This window comes from Bactrocera neohumeralis, unplaced genomic scaffold, assembly GCF_024586455.1.
Source record: "Bactrocera neohumeralis isolate Rockhampton unplaced genomic scaffold, APGP_CSIRO_Bneo_wtdbg2-racon-allhic-juicebox.fasta_v2 cluster11, whole genome shotgun sequence".
Lineage (NCBI taxonomy): Eukaryota > Metazoa > Arthropoda > Insecta > Diptera > Tephritidae > Bactrocera > Bactrocera neohumeralis.
This window is the reverse complement of record NW_026089624.1, coordinates 793520-816405: the sequence shown is the minus strand read 5'-3', so window position 1 is coordinate 816405 and position 22886 is coordinate 793520. Positions and strand designations below refer to the sequence as shown.

Below are 22886 nucleotides of genomic sequence, written 5' to 3'. Positions count from 1 at the left end.
ATTAACTGAAGTGTGTTATTTTGTTTTTTGTTAATAATTCATGTAATTTTTATACCATTAAACTGACGTGATTTTTAATTTTAATTCCATTGAAAGGAACTGAAATATCATTTTATAAAATAAAATGTAATATTATAAGTGATAACATGAATGTAAGTATGTGATTTTTTTTAATAGAGAAAATTAATACAAAATATGAAAACCCCGTTTTTTATTTCGTTATATCTAGTCATTATTAGAACCAGTTACAAAATCCTTGTTGTTGTACAATAATATTATTGTAACTCTTAGTACTTTCGTAATGGATTTCTTAGCATTTGGTTCATAGCGTTACGGCTCTAAAGGCTCAAGTGGCTTGCGCATAATTGAGCTTCCTCGTATATTCACAAGTGTTTTGTATTCATAATTGTCAGAGAATCATAAGCAAAGATTCAAAAGTATTGTGAGCTCATAACCAAACACTTGTGAATATATGCTTCATACAAGCTAAGTAGCTCACAAGCCAAACCTCTCTCTCTCATAATCGCAAGTGAGCAGTAATCACAGTTGTACTCATTCTGTGAATAATTTGCTTGCTTCATACTCAATTTTTCGCAAGTGGCTCAAAGTTGTGTTTAACTCATTCACTGCAGATCACTGGTGCATACATATCGACGCAGATTTGTGAGAGCAAGGAAAAATATTTTAGAATTGACAAATATTATAAATCGACAACAGCTATGTTGCCACTTTTCTCACTTCTTTCTGTGAAGAAACATCAGAAAGTGGTTCAATTTATGATCTTTAGCTTTTGCCATCGTCGCGAAAAGACGCTTGTAAGCAAAAGCATGCTCGGGGAGATGTAATGGTGTTTGCTTTTATGAATGACGCGAGTTTGCCTGTTGATAGTGAGCTTGCGTTCATGAATGAAAAAGTTGTTGTTGTGTATTTTTCTACAAATTTGGGCATCGACTATTTGGCTGTCATGCCTATTGACTTGTGACGCTGCTGATGCTACTTGAAATGATTGTTGTTTTGATAGAACAATATTTGTTATTTTTGCGGACGACATATCTACATGTGAACCCATATAAGTATGTATGTATGTTGTGTATGCGTTATTTGTGTGGGAATGTCATACGCACATATTTACATGTGTACGCATATAAGTATGTATGATGCCATTTCAAACGATTGTTGTTTTTGTAAAGCAATGTAAAGCGAACAAAAACACATATGGTCATGACAAATATGAATATATATAAGTTTTGAATGATAAAATATACGATTAATGTTCATTTATCAGTATTGTAGTATATTTAATTTTTTAAATAATATTATGATAGTTTGTTATACAAATATGTAAGTATGAATATATCTATAATAATACCAAAAACAGTTAAAAAATAGGCTTTATTTTTACAATAACTACGAATATTGCTCTGAAAAAGTAATTTAATTTAAATGTATTCAATTACACATGTATTCATTAATATGCACAAAAAGAATTCATAGGAATACACATGTTTGCATATAAACGTATAAAAATATGTATAAGCAAAAGAGCGAACATACGTCTGTTAGTTTTGAGCATAACTTTTATTCCACACTCAGCTCTGTTCAAGCGAAAATGTTCAAATTTCTGCTGCCGAGCTGGCAGTGGTGAAGCTCCTCCATCTCGACCGAGTCAGCGGAAAATATTTTTACGTTCTTCGCGCCGTGAACCTTCTCTATTATAAACGTTCTCTGCCTGAACCCTTCGAGATTTATCAAAATAACGTACTAAGCAGCGTTTGAAGAGCTACGCTATTACTTGAGAGCGATATGAGAGCAGAGCTATTTAAAATTTTCATGTTCTGCGGCTTCCGTAAGTGTTTGTTGTTTTTTCTGGCTTTTCTATTTTCTGTCATTTAAATTTAATAATATTTCATTCAAAAACAAAAATCTTTTGTTTGTTTTGTCTATTGATGATCATTTGTTTCTTAATGGTAAGTATTTAGATATTTTTTGCTGCGGCAAATACTAATAATATGAAAATTTGTGCAGAAAATATAAAGTCATTTCTCGAAGATGTCGTCAGTCGAACATAGGTCATAGGCCAGTGCATGCGAAAACAGTACGTTCAGCTAGAGATGAAGAATGGTCAATGGAACGTGAGGCTCCCCTCAGTCAGGTTCGAGATAGATACAGAACTAAGAGAGAGAGAGAGAGAATCTTCAGTAGAGCATATAGTATCAATTGGTACTATATCAGTAGTGTATGAACACTGCTTGACATTAAGATTCAAAGACGAATCGAAAGGAATGTGTTGCTTACAAGATCAAATTGGAAGAAATTTTCTCTCCACCTCTCTTCATACGGGTGATCATCAGAAATCCAAACAATCCATGCGCAACATATGCCGTTTCAAATGACCTGTTTTAAGAGTAAGCAAGTCGTTGAGTATGGATTCATGCCTACATTTAAAACTCAAGGGCAAGTGTACCACTTAGGTGGGAGCTTGTTACCACTTCGACGCGATGATCACAAGTTTCTGCAAATATATTTTATTGCAGATCCAGATACGCAACCATCTACGCGTTGTTCAAGTTTTGCACAGCCAATTGATAGAGATTTGATTACATCTATTTAATATCTTACATTCTCATAACTGCTACAAACAGTCTTTCAACACTGCGATTGAGAGTGTTCCAGCAGATACTCCTGACTTTAATGTCGTAATCCATGCAAATAAAATTCCTGTTAGAGAACACAGAGCGCGACACAATGTGCCTTCCACCAGTGAAGTAGCAGTGGTGATAGCTAAACAGCAATTTGACAAAAGAGATATTTGCTATTTGCGGAGCTACACAGATCTTATGAGAGTCATTTGATTTAAAAAAAACATTCGAATTCCCACTCTGTTTGGAAAGAAATTGGCTTTGCCATATTTGCATATACTTGTATATACTCGCATTCATAAAATACAAATTCGTGCGCTTGGACCCAATCAGCTTGACTTCTCATTGCAGACTGATTTGCACTGTCGATTTGTTCCATAGCAAGTGCTCGTTGGAAGTTGGGAAAAGCTATATGGTCTCCATTCCCTTGGGAGTGGCCAGAAACGATTCTTTTACATATGGGTCAAACAGCTCACGACTTTCGGTCCTAGACCAAGTATTATCTGAGTAGCCAAAGAACATCCGTTTGAAGGCGACCTAGGCCGCTGCCCAGCTGGTTGATGTCCTCGCTAGTGTGAAGGCTGACATCACCGCCGCCCAAGAAATACGATAGACGGGACAAGGACAACCTGGCTGTCTCCGGATCGAAAAGCAACCAACCAGATCGATCATGTTGTGATAGACGGAAGACGTCTAACATCAACTCGGACCACTATCTTGTTGCAGCCAGGATTCGCACGCGTCTCTGTGAAGCAAAAACCGCACATCAATTAACTTAAGGAAGGTTCGACGTGGAGAAGATGCAATCACAACAGACAGCCAAACGATATTCTACTCGACTTGCAATCCTGCTCTCTGAGAGCACTCGTCAACAACTCGGTATGAGAGAACTGTGGGACGGCATTTCAAACTCCTTACGTACAGCTGCAAACGAAACCAATGGTTTTCGGAAAATGCAAAAGAACAACTAGTACTACGAGGAGTGCCGTGTCGCAGCGGAGAGAAAACAGATTGCCTAACTCGCATCGTTACGATCGACCACATCACGTGCGGGATGGGATAAATACCGAGAGTTGAAAAGGGAAGTGAGACGCATTTGCAGACAGAAAAAGAAAGAGGCTGAAATGCGTGTGTACGAAGAGCTTGATAAGCTGGCCGACAGGGGTACGAAAAAATGCGGCGGCTTACAGAAGGTTTCAAGACGGGAGCATACTCTTGTAGAACCCCCAAAGGTGATCTAGTGACCGATGCCCAGACCATACTTAAATTATGGAGGGAACACTTCTCCAGCCTGCTGAATGGCAGTGAACGCACCACACCAGGAGAAGGCGAACCCGATTCCCCAATCGATAATGATGGAGCAGACATTCCATTGCCCGACCATGAAGAAGTTCGAATAGCAATTACCCGCCTGAAGAACAAAAAAGCGGCGGGGGCCGATGGATTGCCGGTCGAGCTATTCAAACACGGCGGCGAAGAACTGATAAGGAGCATGCATCAGCTTCTTTGTAAAATATGGTCGGACGAAAGCATGCCCAACGATTGGAATTTAAGTGTGCTATGCCCAATCCATAAAAAAGGAGACCCCACAATCTGCGCCAACTACCGTGGGATTAGCCTCCTCAACATCGCATATAAGGTTCTATCGAGCGTATTGTGTGAAAGATTAAAGCCCACCGTCAACAAACTGATTGGACCTTACCAGTGTGGCTTTAGACCTGGCAAATCAACAACCGACCAGATATTCACCATGCGCCAAATCTTGGAAAAGAGCCGTGAAAGGAGAATCGACACACACCACCTCTTCGTCGATTTCAAAGCTGCTTTCGACAGCACGAAAAGGAGCTGCCTTTATGTCGCGATGTCTGAATTTGGTATCCCCGCAAAACTAATACGACTGTGTAAACTGACGTTGAGCAACACGAAAAGCTCCGTCAGGATCGGGAAGGACCTCTCCGAGCCGTTCGATACCAAACGAGGTTTCAGACAAGGCGACTCCCTATCGTGCGACTTCTTCAACCTGCTTCTGGAGAAAATAGTTCGAGCTGCAGAACTAAATATAGAAGGTACCATCTTCTATAAGAGTGTACACCTGCTGCCGTACGCCGATGATGTTGATATAATTGGCCTCAAAAGGTAGCGAAGCAGATGGGCCGCGATGGAGACTGCAAGGCATTTTCAGTACCAATTGTCAGTGTGGAATGAACACACTAACCACCTTGGTCGGGTTCGAGGCCCATCTAAAACCTCTGTCATGCTTTGAATCCGGCAACCGGTAGCAATGCAACTCCACATTCAACTGACAAAGTCAGTTCTTCCCGCATTTGGGTTTTAACAACAATCACCCCGATACTCCCCGAGGGGCCAGTCCGCATGAGCAGGTTGGAGTAAACTCCAAAGGCTCCTGCTCCCCGAGGTACCAGATTTAAGTCTGCCGTCAAACCTTCTAGCCGAAGCTACTACCCCATACACACATAACATGCACGCACCACTCATACAAAAACTAACCCTAATTCCCAGCTAACTGCCTTCGCCGCTTAAACAATTCATGCGCAAACGACCCTAACTGTCCGGTATTCCGACTAGTGGAGATCACACTACTAACATCTAATCATCCATCTTCTTCTTCTTCATTGGCGTAGACACCGCTTACGCGATTATTGCCGAGTTAACAACAGCGCGCCAGTCGTTTCTTCTTTACGCTACGTGGCGCCAATTGGATATTCCAAGCGGAGCCAGGTCCTTCTCCACCTGGTCCTTCCAATGAAGACCTCCATCTTCCTCTGCTTCCCCCAGCGGGTAATGCGTCAAATACTGTCAGAGCTGGAGTGTTTTCATCTATTCGGACAACATGACCCAGCCAGCGTAGCCGTTGTCTTTTAATTCGCTGAACTATATCAATGTCGTCATATATCTCGAATGCGATATTCGCCGTGGCCAACGCGCAAAGGACCATAAATCTTTCGCAGAACTTTTCTCTCGAAAACTCGCAACGTCGACTCATCAGTTGTTGTCATCATCCAAGCCTCTGCACCATATAGCAGGACGGGAATAATGAGTTACTTATAGAGTTTGGTTTTTGTTCGCCGAGAGAGGACTTTGCTTCTCAATTGCCTACTCAGTCCGAAGTAGCACCTGTTGGCAAGAGTTACCCTACCTTGGATTTCCAGGCTGATATTGTTTGTGGTGTTTACGTTGGTTCCAAGATAGACGAAATTATTTACGACTTCAAAGTTATGACTGTCAACAGTGACGTGAGAGCCAAGTGGCGAGTGCAACGACTGTTTGTTTGATGACAGGAGATATTTCGTCTTGCCCTCGTTCACTGCCAGACTAACTATCCATCAGTCCAGGTAATCCCCATACCACCCAGATCCATAATGAGTACATCGGGAAGTCAGCAATAAAATGTGCCCAACCTTCTACCACCACCCCACAAAATCACCCCGACCTATCCGTTAGGTGCCTCTGATGCAAAAATGCATTCAGAGGCCCATGCGCCGTAAGCAGAAAACCCAGAGTCAGACAAAATTTAATGTCTGGGTTATCCTCAACGAACGCAGCGTCCCGAATGTACTCGTACGTCACTCATACCTAAGCTAAGACAGCCTATCAGAACTGGACCGTCGTCCCATATAGGCGAGCAAATTGCTCGTCCACCCCGAACTCCTCTAACTCTCTAAGCGGTATACTAGGTACCGCTTCCCTAACCGAGAGTCCACATTTGTTCCAGTTAGTACCAGTGGTACGCCATCGCCGCAATGGACTCTCCCCAGTGAGGGGTAACCATAATTTGAAACAAATTATGATCACTCAATCCCCACCCTCCCTTAACCTCGTATCTAACGCTGAAAGCCCTACTTTCTGCCTCACTCATAAGCGTCACGTCAATGTCGCTCACGCCCCCAGGTCCATCGATATAACATTCGCTCGGCTCATTCACAATGTGGAGGCCATTAGTCACCACCCATTCGCTTAATGCCTCGATTCGACTGTGGCTTTAATATCAAGACGAATGTCGGGATAACTTGCTAAACCACATCGAAGACGAGGCATTCGCATCCAGCCCTTGAATAAATGGGCTACTACTCGCAAATAGTAGTAGCTTATCCATGTAGCCCAGGGGTTCGCTATATTTACAATATAAAGTAGCGACAATCATCCTACCGAACTCCCCTTCTGTCGCGACACATACCCTCCAAGTGAGGGACCCACCTCCTTGACCACCTTTTTTTATCACTTCCTAAGAGGAAGTTGCAGCTCCCTTACTCATGACCACGACCGACCAGGTCTCCACAGGCTTCGGCGTCACCGGTGCGATTGCTTCCAGCACCTGCTCGGCGTCTAGGAGTGCCTTCCACAACTTCCCCTAAGGGCTGGCTCTCGTGTTTTGGTTCTCCAGGGTATGAGTGTTTGAGGAATGCTCTTATACTTTGGGGCGCTGATCAACGCATTGTATTTATCTACGTGCTTCTAGCAATAGAAAGCACTGTGGAGTTAGGCTGTCAACAGAAGGATCCCACATAAAACCACAACGGATCTCTGATCTGCCGGCGTACCACTAACGCAGAAGGCTCTTGGACAGAGAGGATTCTGGAGTAGCTGCTCTCCAGGTGCGTGCGTCTGAACGCGATGGAAAATGCGACTCACGCAAAGGCCCGCTCAGTAACAGTGGCCAACTAAGCGGTCGATAATTGCGTGCTCGCCGTGGCACAGCCCACAAACCCAACCAGTGGTCGGACTAAGGCCACTCTATTGGCCACCGGCCGGACAAGCTCTCCATAACGGTCCTGAGTCGACCGATGTGGCGCTGAACCGAATCGCACCGTGGGCTGAACGGTTCGCTGTTACGACCGTTGGTCCTCACAGGAGTCGCAATCTCCAACGCTGGACAGATACTGGTACCCTTTAGGCACGTCATTATTGACAGTCATAACTCCGAAGTTGTACATAATTTCGCCTACCTTTGACCAGCAACAACAAGGTCAGCCTCGAAATCCAACGCAGAATAACTCTTGCCAACAGGTGCTACTTCGGACTGAGTAGGCAATTGAGAAGTGAAATCCTCTCTCGACGAACAAAATCCAAACTCTACAAGTTACTCATTATTCCCGGCTTGGTATATGGTGCATAGGCATGGTTGATAACACCATCTGATGAATCGACGTTACGAGTTTTCGAGAGAAGGTTCTGCTAAATATATGATTATATGAGATATACGACGACATTGACATAGTTCAGCGAAATAAGAGACAGCGACTGCGCAGGCTAGGTCAAGACGAAAACACTCCAGCTCTGAAAGTATTCGACGCAGTACCCGCCGGGAGAAGCAGAGGAAGTGGAAGACCTCCACGCCGTTGGAAAGAGCAGATGGAAAAGGAGTTGGTTTCGCTATAAATTGTGCGTGTTAGTGAAAATCGGTGTGTATACGTATACGATTCCTTACGCTCGTTTAGCGCATGCCAACGTTTTGCTCATCCCTGATTATAACATTCCTTTTTGTTGCTTTGTTAGCCTAAGAGGTATCGCATAAAAGGTTGCAAGTGGAAATGCTTGACTTAAGAACTACTACTTTTCGTAGCGTATTTGGAATTACGAACTAAGCTACAAGGCAGGTAGTTGAAGAACAGTATTATTTATAATTTTTAGTTGCTGTAGAATTATGTATGTACCATAAGTCTATGTATAAGTTAAAACCAGCGATCAACACCAGCAAAAACATAATCAAAGTGATTTGTAAAACATCATCAATAATGTCCTAAAAGTGCTCAGCATGTGTCAACAGGTCAACGTAGGAGAAAACCATCAACAAACACATAGGATTTGCGATCGCATATTCGATTTAATTTTGATTTCATTCGCATCGAGTCGCAGACAATGCGTCCGAAAGCTTGCTTGATTAACAAATAACTTCTGGAGTCAAATTTTGTAACAGAGCATTGATCACGCGGCTGCAAATGCTAGTGTTTAGGGAAGTCAAGGCGTGGTCGCCGCAAATATGTAATATTTTAAATTAGTTGTAAAAAATCACTTAGCGCGATCGGTTGCACTTTCTTGGCAAGTTAATAAAACAAAATTTTAAAATTAATCCAAATCTGTTTAATTAATTGGCGCCCAACGTGGAACCACGCAAAAATATCCTCGGAAAAGGATACGTGATCGTGGTCGTGGGTACGGCCTCACACATAAAGATCATAGAGAAAATATAGAAGTGCTCCTCATAGAGGATAATTAAAATGAGATTTATAGAGGAAAATAAAAGTTATTCTCATAGAGGAAAAAGGGAAGTGCTCCTCATAGGGGATAACTAAAGTGATCCTCAGCGAGGAAAAATAGAAATGTTCCTCATAGAGGATAAATAAAGTGATCCTCATAGAAAACAAAGGAAGCCTTATTAGGCATTGCACGCCAAGCCGACGCATAGCAATCGAGGGACCAACAATCACTGACAGTAAACAGGGAAAACAAAAAACAATTCACCCACCGAAGAATACTTAATAAGTTAAGGAAAAGATGTATCAAGAATTGCAAGTAGAGTGTTTAAAGTCCTTGACTTTACTTATTTTTGCGCCTTTCAATGGTTAATTATGTTAAATTGTATCTTAGAATTAAAATCAATTAAAAACGGTTCGTGCAGCTAATAATTAAAATAAAAAAAACTCCAGCTTATTACAATTAAATCCTCTGCGATTCACCAAATTCGGGGGGACCCTCCAGAGAATTATAAAAAATTAAGGCCCATACGGTCAAGTATTAAAGTTTTCAAAGTAATTACGGCATTAAATAAAATGTTATACTAGGGCGCTCTACCCATTAATTTAGTCTACGATAGAATAGATATTGATATCATCGGCTACAACACTCGCGCCGTTAGTTCTGCTTTCTCCAGACTGAACAAGGAAGCAAACCAAGTGGGTCTGGCAGTGAATGAGGGCAAGACAAAATAATCTCGCTACTTGGTTATCACGTCATTGTTGACAACGTCAAGTGTGTTTAACGTGGGTACCTGCTGACGACAGCCTTACCCCACGGCGCTCAAATCCACAGCGGATCAAATTAATGCATTGATCACCACCCTGAGAATGCTAGGCATTTTCAGTACCAATTGGCAGTGTGGAATGGACACACTAAGCACCTTGGTCGGGTTCGAGGCCTATCTAAAATCTCTGCCGTGCTTTGGGTCCGCCACCTGGTTACAATGCAACTCCACATTCAACTGACAAAGTCAGTTCTTCCCGCATTTGGGTTTTAACCACAACCATCCGATATTCACCAAGGGACCAGTCCGTATGAGCAGGTTGGAGTAAACTCCAAGGACTCCTGCTCCCCAGAATTAAGTCTCTGGCCAGACCGCGTAGCCGAATCTACTACCTGTTGAGCTTCCATACGGCTCTGGACTGGTGGCCAGGGGTTGGAACCCATACACACATCACATACACGCACCACTCATAAAAAACTAACCCTATTTCCAAGCTAAACGCCTACGCCGCTTAAAAAATTCACGCGCAAACCACCCTAACTGTTCGGTATTCCGACTAATAGTGATCACACCACTCTCATCTAATCGTCCATCAGTCCAACTAATCCCCATACCACCCAAATCCCTAATGTCTGAGTAAATCGGGCATTCTGCAATTAAATACGACCAACCTTCTACCCCCGCCCCACAAAAACACCCCGACCTATCCGATACGTACCTCTGATGCAAAAGTGCATTCAGAGGCCCATGCCCCGTAAGCAGAAAATCCAGACTCAAACAGAATCTGAAGTCTGGGTTATCCTCAACGAACCCAACGTCCCGAATGTACTCGTACGTCACTCGGCTGTTAGGACTATTGTCCCAACGTTTTTGTCACCTACACCTAAACCTATCATCTCGAAGCCTCTTGCTCCTTAGATATCCCTCCCTCCCCACATCACCGTCGGAAATCCAGTCATTCCGCAGCAATGACACACTCAAGCCCCTTCTTAACCTGAATGCAACAGCGCGCTGTATGACAATCAGGTTAACAAAACCTGCATAGCATCCGTTGAGACGGTGCGACATACAGGCAAACAAGCAAGCATCATAAAACGCTGGATTGAGAGGGGTTTTTGAAACCCCTGGACAGTCGTGACTACCACCCACCATACAACGGCTCCATATGTGGCACATGCCACAAACAAGCCACGATATATGGTGCGGACAGCGCGACGTCCCCCAATCCCTCCTCAAAATGCAGCGTGTTTTGCCTTTTGTTGCCTGCAGTCGCTCCTTCACATTCGCCAAGTGTGAAGTAAACCAGATCCTTTCATTCAAGGTCAACCCCAGATATTTGACTTGCGTCACATATCTGATGCTGACCCCATTCACACGGACAATCGGTGGACGAACCGGTGACAATCTGCCCTTAAGCAGCATTGCCACCGTTTTTTTCCTCGATATGTCAACCCCCACACCTACACCCCAAGAATTCACGATCTCTAAGAGATCTCCTCCCGCCCTCTCTAGTTCAAACCGCGAGCAACCTTCGACCATAAGAAGAAGGTCGTCCACATACGCACAAAACTTACATAGTGGCTCGAGCTGCACAAGCAGAGTGTTCATCATAAGGTTCCAAATATATGGACCACAGATGGAACCCTGCTGGCAGCCACGAACAACTCAATCTCCACACTCCCATTCATGGTGACAAGAGAGGCCTTTCTGTCCAAAAAATAAGTCCGCCAAAGAGTAATTTCCGGACAGCCAAGCTCCTCTGGCCGTTGCACCAGCCTAGGTAATCAAACGCTCCCTTGAAGGCAACAAATATGCCGAGGACATATGTGTTGACGTTCTCCCTAACTTCATTCTGAACATAAAACCATGCATCCTCTACACGGCGTCCTTCCCTGAACCCAAACTGCCTATCCGACCATATACCATGCGTTTGCTCCTGAAGCCGTTCCACCATGACTCTTTCCAGTACTTTTGCAAGTACTGGAAGGAGGCTGATGCCCCGATAAGATCGAGGACTTCAGGAGAGGAACAACCCTGGAACTTCTCCACTCGCGTGGAAAGTATCCCTCTCAGGCGGGCCTCCAGATATTCCGGAATGAACTTCCACAAGCTTTTACATATCTCTCCGTTGAAACCATAAAAACCTGGGGACCGTTTAGTCCTAACCAGACCAAAGGCGTACCCCAACTCGCCATCATCTAATGGAGAGACAGGCACCTCTTGTGCTTTAGGTACTTCCACCTCCGACTTGGGAAAGAACGCACCTAACAGAACCCCCGCACACTCTCTCCACGACGATAACAGAGTGTCACCGACGTGAAGAGAGGTAACATCCTCCCTCCTACGACTACGGCAGATCCTATAGACCTGACCCAAGGGGTCGTTCTTATTCTCCCTAACAAAACTCCTCCAATCTTCCTCTTTAAATTTCACTATAATTTTCTTATACTCATATCCGCACAACTAAATTTATACTTAAGCTGGGGCAGCCTATCAGAATTGGACCGTCGAGCGCATTGAAACTTTCGCCTCTATCGCCTGACAGTCCTCCTCTTCAAGGTTAACTCACGTGTCCACCATATAATCTTACTAGTCTTATAACTTTCACACCTTTTAAGTACCCTATCATTTAACCAAAACTACCCCATATAGACGAGCAATTTGCTCGTCCACCCCCAACTCTTCTAACTCTCTAAGCGGTAGATACCGTCCTTGACGGTTGGGCAACCGCTTTCTCGGCGGAGGCCACACTGGCACTCCCCCCACAACTTCCGCTCCCTCCCTCGTTAGCGCACACACTACGGGGCGACCCCTTACGCGCAACCGCTTTCTCAGCGGTGGCTACAGTGGCACTCCCACTACCACTACTGCTCCTTCTGTCGTTTCCGTGACCACATTGGCACTCCCGCCACAACTCCCGCTCCCTCCCTCACTTTCGCCCTCTTGACGCGGCGACTCGATACGCGGCTTACGCAGTTGTTTATTAGTAGTTGAATATGTTCCCTAAATTCAGGGTAATTTTATCTTTTAGTGAATTATACGTTTCATTTATATATGTATATAGTACATATAACGGGGTGGGCCATATAAAATTTTAAATTTAAAAAGTCAATAAAGAAAAAACGGATTTATATTTTTCAAAGGTGTAACATTAATTTAAAAGGTTGTTTTATGAAATTTATTTGTGGAAAACAATTTTGGACAAATGACCAACACGGCTGAGTTTACAGTAGCTTATCCGATCCACCCAATTTTGGAGTACTTTCTCGATGGTCTCAGGCCTTATGGCAGCTACAGCAGCTTGAATCTCGTACTTTAGATGTTGAATTGTTTCTGGATGGTTGGCGTATCATTTATCTTTAACAGCTCCTCACAGAAAATAGTCCAACGGAGTTAACTCGCAGCTTCTCGGAGGCCAATTCACATCACCTCTTTTGCTGATTATGCTATTTTCGAAGATAGGGTGTAAAAGATTGAGTGTAGCGTTTGCTGTATGGCACGTAGCGCCCCAAATGTGACAATTCTGCTTGTTAACGTAACCATCGAGGTGGAAATGAGCCTCGTCCGAGAAGATGATTTTTTGGTAAAATTGACCATCCTCAATCAAACTTTCAAATTTTCAATATTTCCCAGTTTTCTTCTAGTGAATAGCGACCCATTTCGTAAATTTTAAACTTTTTACTGAGTATCTATCACTTTCCGAATGGTATTTGACGTTTCCAATGTCGAAATATTTATAATTCAAATTTAAAACATTAGATGGCCCACCCTGTATTTAAAGTAGTATTTTTTTATGTAGTTCCTCTTCTTCTTCTATTTCTGAGGCTCTGTTTGTGCATTTTACAAATTTTAAATTTATATCTTTAGCAAACATTTCAATTAGTATTTTCTGCATTTTATGGTAGACCGCCTCAGATACTTCGGAAAATATTCCCACTATTCCGTTTCCTATTATATATCTTTTTAATATTTCCTTGTTTTCTTCTTTTTCTTCTATTTGGTTTATTCCCTCCATGGAGTCTTTGCATCTGAGCTTGAGGGCTATATGTCAATATGATTTGATTTTTGTATTTATTTACAACTTCTTCTTTAATTGGAAAATGCGCAGGCAGTTGTTCTTCTGCTGAATGCATTATGTCTGACAATTCCAATTTTAAAATTGTATTCCTATATTTTCAATAACCACCTCTGATGGCGTTGAAAAATTGCGGCGTTAAAAATTCTTTCCTTTATATTTATTAACTAGATATTTTATAGGTAATATTTTAAAATTTTGTGCCATATATGTACGGCTTGAAATGGGTTATTGAATATACTATATAATGGCTAGAAATTCTTTATCTGTTGTAGCATATTTCTTTTCATGGTTGTTTAATGTTCTAGAAATGTAGCACACTGACTGACCTTGTTGAGAAAGCACTGCGTCTATTGCGTAATCACTTTAGTCAGTTGTAATAGTAAACTCTTTGTTATATTCGATGCCTTTTAAAACTGGATGTGATGAAATTAGTGTTTTCAAATTTTCAAAACTAGCTATGTACTGCGGATACCTTGGATTTATATTATAACCTTTTTTTAATATTCTATCATGGGATATGCTACTTTCGAATAGTCTTTAATCAATTTCTTATAATACACTGTAGCTCCCAAAGAACCTTTAATCTGTCTCTCTGTTTTCGGAAGTTCTAACTATTTGATTGCCATAACTTTTCCTGTATTAGGTTTAGTTTCCTCTTTTGTTGAAGTATGCTCTAAAAATTTCGTTTCTTTCTTTAGAAAGCTTGCTTGCTTGAATTCTTAAATTGTGATTTTTTTCAAGTAATAGAATATGCTCTTCCAAGGACGTGGAAAAGACCAAAATGTCATCCGGATAGACAACACAAATTTTGTTTATGAATTCTTTTAGAATCTCATTTATGATTCTTTGGAACGTGGTTGGGGAATTTTTAAGCCCAAAAGGCATACGGACGTACTCATACAATTCTGCCGGAGTAACGAAAGTTGTTTTTTGGATGTCCGTTTCTGCCATTAATATTTGGCGATAACCTTTGGCTAAATCAATGGTGCTAAAGTACTGCGCTTTGCCCAATTTATCCAAAATCCCATTAATATTTAGCAGAGGGTATTTATCATCGACAGTCAGTTAGTTAAGTCTCCTATAGTCAAACACTAATCTATATTTTTTAATATTTGAACCCTCCGTTTTCTTTGGTACAAATAAAATAGGTGAGCTATACCTGCTCATTCTTTTTCGGAGTACTCTCTGACTTTTTAACTCATAAATTTGCTTCCTTACCTCTTCTTCGTGTTAGGTAGTCTATAGATTCTTTAATTTATTTGTTGGTAGGTTGTGGTCTTAATCTCATGTACCACAGTTTTTGTGTTGGTGAATAATTTGTAGAATCGGTTTAATAGAATTTCAGTTTTGCTTTTTTCATCTGATCATCAATATTTTTTTGTACACTCACTTCCAATGAATAAACCTGTTCCTGAATAGTTTTCAAAAGGAAAGGAATCATTGTTCCATTTTTCAAAGTTATATTAATTTTTTCTTTATCAATAATTTTAAATATTTTAAAAATAAAATCATTTCCTCATAACAAATCATATGGCTTGTCGAAATCTAGCAATAGCCATCTAATCATAGCATTTTTTTTGTAATTGAATTCCGCACGGCAAGGTCTTTTTACTTTAATGTTTGGATTCTCAATATTACCATTTAATGTACTTATAACCGTACTCTCTCACTCAGCAACGGGCAAATAAAAATCTTCAAAGCTCTATACTAATAATGAAACCTGGATCTACTAAAAGCACCCATTTTCCCAAACAGTTTTAGCATTATAACTATATTATAATGGAGGATGGAGTCATGTGTAGAAGATCTCGCAAGTGAGGAAAGTTCTCTGATCGCCATTCACTTGGGAGTGGCCAGAAACGATTCTTTTACATATGGCTCAAGCAGCTCACTACTTCCAGTCTTTGACCAAGTATCCTCTGGGTAGCCTAAGAACATCCGTTCGAAGGCGAGCTAATGTGAGAAGGCGAAACATCCCCTCCGCAGGGTTGTGCGCTGGGTTTGGGACCTGCCACGTAAAAAATCTTACCAATGAAAATCAACAATCAGCCTCGGATGAGAGACTCCTCTTTTGATGACGACCATGGCAAACGAAATAAGGACTACGATTTGAGGGCATGCACTTGGAATGTCCGGACCCTTAATTGGGAAGGTGCCGCTGCCCAGCTGGTTGATGCCCTCGGAAAAATAAGGTTGACATCACCGCCGTCCAAGAAATGCGATGGACGGGACAAGGACAGAGACGAGTAGGTCCTTGTGACATTTACTACAGTGGCCATATAAAGGAGCGCAAGTTTGGTGTTGGATTCGTGGTGGGAGAGAGACTCCGTCGCCGAGTACTATCATTCACTCCGGTGAATGAGCATCTAGCCACAATCCGCATCAAAGCGAGGTTCTTCAACATATCGCTGATTTGCGCCCACGCCCCGACGGAAGAGAAGGACGATGTGACAAAAGATGCCTTCTATGAGTGTTGGAGCGCACTTACGAGAGCTGCCCCAGCCACGATGTCAAAGTCGTGCTTGGCGACTTTAACGCAAGGGTGGGCAAAGAAGGTATCTTTGGCATTACGGTCGGTAAATTCAGCCTCCACGACGAAACATCCCCAAATGGGTTGAGGCTGATTGACTTCACCGGGGCCCGAAATATGGTTATCTGTAGTCCTAGATTCCAGCATAAAAAGATTCATCAAGCCACCTGGCTGTCTCCGGATCGAAAAACCACCAACCAGATCGATCATGTTGTGATAGACGGAAGACACGTCTCCAGTGTTTTAGATGTGCGTGCGCTCCGAGGTCCTAGCATCGACCCGGACTATCTTGTTGCAGCCAAGATTCGCACCCGCCTCTGTGCAGCAAAAAACGCACGCCAACAAACACAAGGAAGGTTCGACGTCGAGAAGCTGCAATCACAACAGACAGCCGAACGATTTTCTACTCGGCTTGCACTCCTGCTCTCTGAGAGCACTCGTCAACAACTCGGTGTAAAGGAACTGTGGGACGGAATTTCAAACTCCTTACGTACAGCTGCAACCGAAGCCATTGGTTTTCGGAAAGTGAAAAAGAACAGCCGGTACGACGAGGAGTGCCGTGTCGCAGCGGAGAGAAAACAGGCTGCCCACCTCGCAACGTTACGATCGACCACAACACGTGCAGGATGGGATAGATACCGAGAGTTGAAAAGGGAAGCGAGACGCATTTGCAGACAGAAAAAGAAAGAGGCTGAAATGCGTGAGAACGAAGAGCTTGATAAGCTGGCCGACAGGGGTACGAAAAAATGCGGCGGCTTACAGATGGTTTCAAGACCGGAGCATACTTTTGTAGAACCCCCAAAGGTGATCTAGTGACCGATGCCCAGAGCATACTTAAATTATGGAGGGAACACTTCTCCAGCCTGCTGAATGGCAGTGAACGCACAACGCAAGGAGAAGGCGAACCCGATTCCCCAGTCGATGATGATGGAGCAGACGTTCCATTACCCGACCATGAAGAAGTTCGAATAGCAATTGCCCGCCTGAAGAACAACAAAGCGGCGGGGGACGACGGATTGCCGGTCGAGCTATTCAAACACGGCGGCGAAGAACTGATAAGGAGCATGTATCAACTTCTTTGTAAAATATGGTCGGACGAAAGCCTGCCCAACGATTGAAATTTAAGTGTGCTATCCCCAATCCATAAAAAAGGAGACCCCACAATCTGCGCCAACTACCGTGGGATTAGCCTGCTTAACATCGCATATAAGGTTCTATCGAGCGTATTGTGTGAAAGATTAAAGCCCACCGTCAACAAACTGATTGGATCTTATCAGTGTGGCTTCAGACCTGGCAAACCAACAACCGACCAGATATTCACCATGCGCCAAATATTGGAAAAGACCCGTGAAAGAAGAATCGACACACACCACCTCTTCGTCGGTTTCAAAGCTGCTTTCGACAGCACGAAAAGGAGCTGCCTTTATGCCGCGATGTCTGAATTTGGTATCCCCGCAAAACTAATACGGCTGTGTAAACTGACGTTGAGCAACACGAAAAGCTCCGTCAGGATCGGGAAGGACCTCTCCGAACCGTTCGATACCAAATGAGGTTTCAGACAAGGCGACTCCCTATCGTGCGACTTCTTCAACCTGCTTCTGGAGAAAATAGTTCGAGCTGCAGAACTAAATATAGAAGGTACCATCTTCTATAAGAGTGTACAGCTGCTGGCGTATGCCGATGATATTGATATCATCGGCCTAAACACCGGCGCCGTTAGTTCTGCTTTCTCCAGGCTGGACAAGGAAGCACAGAAAATGGGTCTGGCAGTGAACGAGGGCAAAACGAAATATCTCCTGTCATCAAACAAACAGTCGTCGCACTCGCGACTAGGCTCTCACGTCACTGTTGACAGTCATAACTTTGAAGTCGTAGGTAATTTCGTCTATCTTGGAACCAGCGTAAACACCACCAACAATGTCAGCCTGGAAATCCAACGCAGGATAACTCTTGCCAACAGGTGCTACTTCGGACTGAGTAGGCAATTGAGAAGCAAAGTTATCTCTCGACGAACAGAAACCAAACTCTATAAGTCGCTCATAATTCCCGTCCTCCTATATGGTGCAGAGGCTTGGGCGATGACAACAACCGATGAGTCGACGTTACGAGTTTTCGAGAGAAAAATTCTGCGAAAGATTTATAGTCCTTTGCGTATTGGCCACGGCGAATATCGCATTCGATGGAACGATGAGCTGTACGAGATATACGACGACATTGACATAGTTCAGCGAATTAAAAGACAGCGGCTACGCTGGCTAGGTCATGTTGTCCGGATGGATGAAAACACTCCAGCTCTGAAAGTATTCGACGCAATACCCGCCGGGGAAAGGACCAAGTGGAGAAGGACCTGGCTTCGCTTGGAATATCCAATTGGCGCCACGTAGCGAAAAGAAGAAACGACTGGCGCGCTGTTGTTAACTCGGCTATAATCGCGTAAGCGGTGTCTACGCCAATTAATAAGAAGAAGATATTCATTTTTTCTTTATCAATAATTTTAAATATTTTAAAAATAAAATCATTTCCTGATAACAAATCATATGGCTTGTCGAAATCTAGCAATAGCTATCTAATCATAGCATTTTTTTTGTAATTGAATTCCGCACGGCAAGGTCTTTTTACTTTAATGTTTGGATTCTCAATATCACCATTTAATGTACTTATAACCTTACTCTCTCACTCAGCAACGGGCAAATAAAAATCTTCAAACCTCTATACTAATAGTGGAACCTGGATCTACTAAAGTGCACCACTTTTTCCCAAACAGTGTTAGCATTATAACTATTTTTTTATCATAACATCCCGAGGTTAATTGGTAAAAAAAACCGTCAAAAAAAAACCGTTTGTTTCTTCCGGTTCCTCAACCCGACTCATAATATCTACATACTTCCATGGTAGTAGGCCTATAGAATTTTCTTGTTCCTGGACATTATACACTGTAATTGTGGATCCAGGTATTCCTAGAGTATTGCCTAGAAAAATTATTTGTATTTTATAGTCTGCTATTATGTTGACCCGATCCATTTGTTTGACCTCGAAAATAGTATGTGTTATTAGTTCTATTAATTTGTTGCTGACTTGCAGAATTATTTGTATGTATTGGCCTGTAATATTGTTGATTGTTAAACCTATTAGCATATCTAGGCCTAAAATTGTAAAATTATTTCTATTACTTGGCGCTATGTTTTGTGTCCTATAATCTTGATTTTTTCTTTGGAACCTATTGACATCTAGATTATTGGATTTTTTAACCCATTAGCCGCCAAAGTAAAATGAATAGCGTAATTTTTGCAAAATACTTATTTTACTATTGTTTACAATCAGAATAAACACGTAAGTATGAAAAACAAAAAAAATAATAATTAGGTCCCCTTATAAGGGGGTGTACTTAATTGAGTACAGCGGCGTATTACAGGTGGAAATTTTTAAAACATTGTTTTTCGACACATAATGTTTTAAGACATTTTTTGCATTGCCACCGAACTCTAGCGTGACACATAACACACCGTAATGGTTTTGCAATCTTTTTTGGGTAGTGTCCTTTACCATCTTGTGGCAAACCTGGGACCAATGAAGAGGAAGGCCGAGTCTTATGTTGGGGTTTTTGGCGTAAGTAGTACCTCGCAATAGAACGTCGAAACAGGAGCTGATCCATGCTATCACTGTGACTCATTAAATGCAAACGCCAAGCATTTGCAACTGGCATATCTAGTACATATGTGAATAAAACCCACCACCACTTTTTCCCGTGAATTGCAATCCTATAAAGAGAAATTGATTGGTCCAATTCATCCACTCCACCCATGTGTTTGTTATAAGTTTGAAACACCTTTGGTATGTTAACATCTGTTTTATTACGTTGCAGAGACGACCATCGCTTGACAACTCCCAAAGGTTCAATAGTGTCATAATTTGTCGCCATAGTGCAAACACTATTATCCTTCCATCTCACTAATAGAATTTCGTTTTGCTTATCAAACCTGAAATCATACGAGGCACGGTCTTCTTTCTTCATCTCTTTAGTACTTCTCATGGGACATTTCTTTTTTCTATTTTCTCTTATCGTTCCAGTTGCACGATATCCTTCTTTTTTGAGGTCTACCAAGAGATTATAATTAGTAAAAAAGTTATCAAAAAAATCTGGTGCCTTGATGGATCAGTCTGCGACCTTTGAAGTAACGTTTTAACAACTCTTGATCCTAAGGGTTCAGTAGAAGCTTCGACGGCTTTTCCACAATAAAAATCAAAAGCATAGCAGTATCCTATGGAACTTGCAGCTACCCAATTTTTATAACCAAAACGCACTGGTTTTCCACGGATAAACTGTTTAGCAGAATGATGACCAAAATACTTCACCATGGACTCATCTATTGAAATATGGTCGTGCACTACACCCCACTGTTGAAATTTCCTCATAAGAATATTAGTTAATGAACGAACTTTAAACATTTTATCCCTCCATGAACTAGCTTCGTCGTTATTCACAAAATGAATGTTTTTTTTTATATACCGCAATCTTTGCCTTGGCATACACTTCGATATTATTTCAAGACCTACGTCCTCATCATAAGACCAATACAAATCTTCTCTTGGTAGTTTATGATATCCTGATAGTATCAATATGCCCATAAACTTTTTCAACTCGACAGAATCTAATTGAAATGTGTGTCTGTTATTTTGATTAGCGTATAATATTGTATTATTTACGATCAAGTTTATGACGTCTTCATCAAATATTTTCTCAAATATTTCAACTGGTGTGAGATTTTCAAACACCTTTTTTACCTCTTCTTGTCTTTTGGTGACATAACTTGTCTCTTGAGTTATAGAAGAATATATTGGTGAACACTTTCGCCATATTGGTTGATCTGGCAGCTGACGACGACTTATCTTTGCCTTTTCGGATAACGGCTCATCATTGCTGCTGTCATTGCCACTGCTGGAAACTGAGGCCTCGTCACATCTAAATACTTCTATATTCCCAGGAATGTCTTGTGGTAAAGAGGCTGTGACCATATCCTCATCGGCACCTTCTTCTTCATCCGTCACCACGCTAGGTTCTCGTGGTATGATCGCGAAGTCGAAATCACCGTCATTGTCACTGTCTTCTAAAATGGCGTTAACGGCTTCTGCTAAGCCGTTTTAGCAGTTAGAAGAGTTAAAACATTTTGAATTCATTGTCACGAAATCCTAAAAGAAAAGTGAAAATCTTATATGGATTCTGCCGCTGTACACAACCAGGTACAATAAAGTTTAAACTACGATTTTTTTATAACTATGAGCTGTAATATTCTAATTCATTATTTATATTACAAGTATAGGTACAAACTACAAAATGACATACATAAATTAACAATTATAAATGTAGATCAACAAAAAAATAATTAAATTGTATGCTTACCTTTATAAGCGTTCAGACTGATAAATAATAACCCACTTTGTGACAGATATTGTGGATATTCTCACCTAAATTCCTTTTATTTTAGCGCACCATGTATGTTGTATTAAAATAAATGGAACCAAACAACAATAGTTTTAAAAGTTTTACAAATACCCTTAATATTTTTACTGTACCCGATCAGGTACAGTGGCGCCAAATGGGTTAAATGAAGGATTTAAATTACCATCGTCTAACCCTATAAAGCTATATATAATTCCTGAGACAATGAAATTGAGTTCCTTGTTGCATAAGCACAAGTCGCTGATGTGATTTGCTTAATACGTTGAATAAAGATTCTTGAAAATGTTTCCTTCATTGCCCCTGTTTTCGTTGAAAGCTCTAAATTCAGTTATAGCATCAATTCTGCTTTTTAACTCACTAATGCTACCTACTCATAATTTATTTATTCCCCTAGTTATGGTCATTTGATCTTTCCTAGGCTTAAAATGTTGTTTTAATTTTATTTTGCATTCGTCTTAACTAGCTGGTGGGGCCAGTTGCAAATAATTTTTTGCTTTCCCACTTATTTTTAAATCGTACACTACTTTAAAAACTCCTTGTTCCTGATTTAGATAGTCCCTCAGAATCTTATCTATTGCTTCAATGAATGCTGGCATTTGCCCGGCATCATCCTCAAAAGAATTTACATATTTTATAGCTTTTTCAATACGTTGACCTCTGATCATGTATTGGATTTAATTCTAACAATTGTGTAACTGTTTCTACACAATTTTCTAAATTCCTATTATTATGAGCCATTTTATTTAAATTGGTTTATCTTTCTTTTCCGAGAACTTCTGTTTTGTTAAAATATAATTATTTTCACGTTTTTGTTTTGTGTGTTTCGTTTTGCTTTTTTTGTAACACTTTCTTTTCACACTTAGACCAGAGAGCGTATATTTACAGCAGAGAACGTCTATCATAGAAAAGGTTAACGTTTAAAATGTCGTAACTTTTCGAAGGGGTACTCGGCAGAGATGGAGGAGTCTCACCACAGACCAATTATAAGCGTGTTTCACCACGAAAATAGCAGAATTGAGGATTTTCAGTGTTAAGTGAGAAAAATAATGCTAATTCCAATGTAAAAAAATTTACTTCTACAGATTCGTTTATTTGGCACGATCCCGATTACTTTGGCGGAGGGGTAAAAAACCGAATTTCCGTATAAATGGGGTATGTACGGATAGGGGAGCTTCTCCAGAGGAGAAATATCCAAAAATAAT

At 41.4% G+C, this 22886-nt stretch overlaps 2 protein-coding genes across 2 annotated transcripts in view; one reads left to right on the top strand and one right to left on the bottom strand.

The window, feature by feature from the left end:
- The window catches only part of LOC126765699 (uncharacterized), a 460036-nt gene that overhangs the window by 91678 nt on the left and 345472 nt on the right, over positions 1–22886 (top strand). The gene's annotated exons all lie outside the window — the stretch shown is intronic.
- Positions 2348–21336, bottom strand: LOC126765843 (piggyBac transposable element-derived protein 2-like). The gene is made up of 2 exons (XM_050483528.1): positions 20756–21336; positions 2348–2394 (listed from the first exon to the last, which is right to left on the bottom strand). The coding sequence occupies exons 1-2, from the start codon at positions 21237–21239 to the stop codon at positions 2348–2350; spliced, it is 531 nt and encodes a 176-aa protein (XP_050339485.1). The 5' UTR covers positions 21240–21336.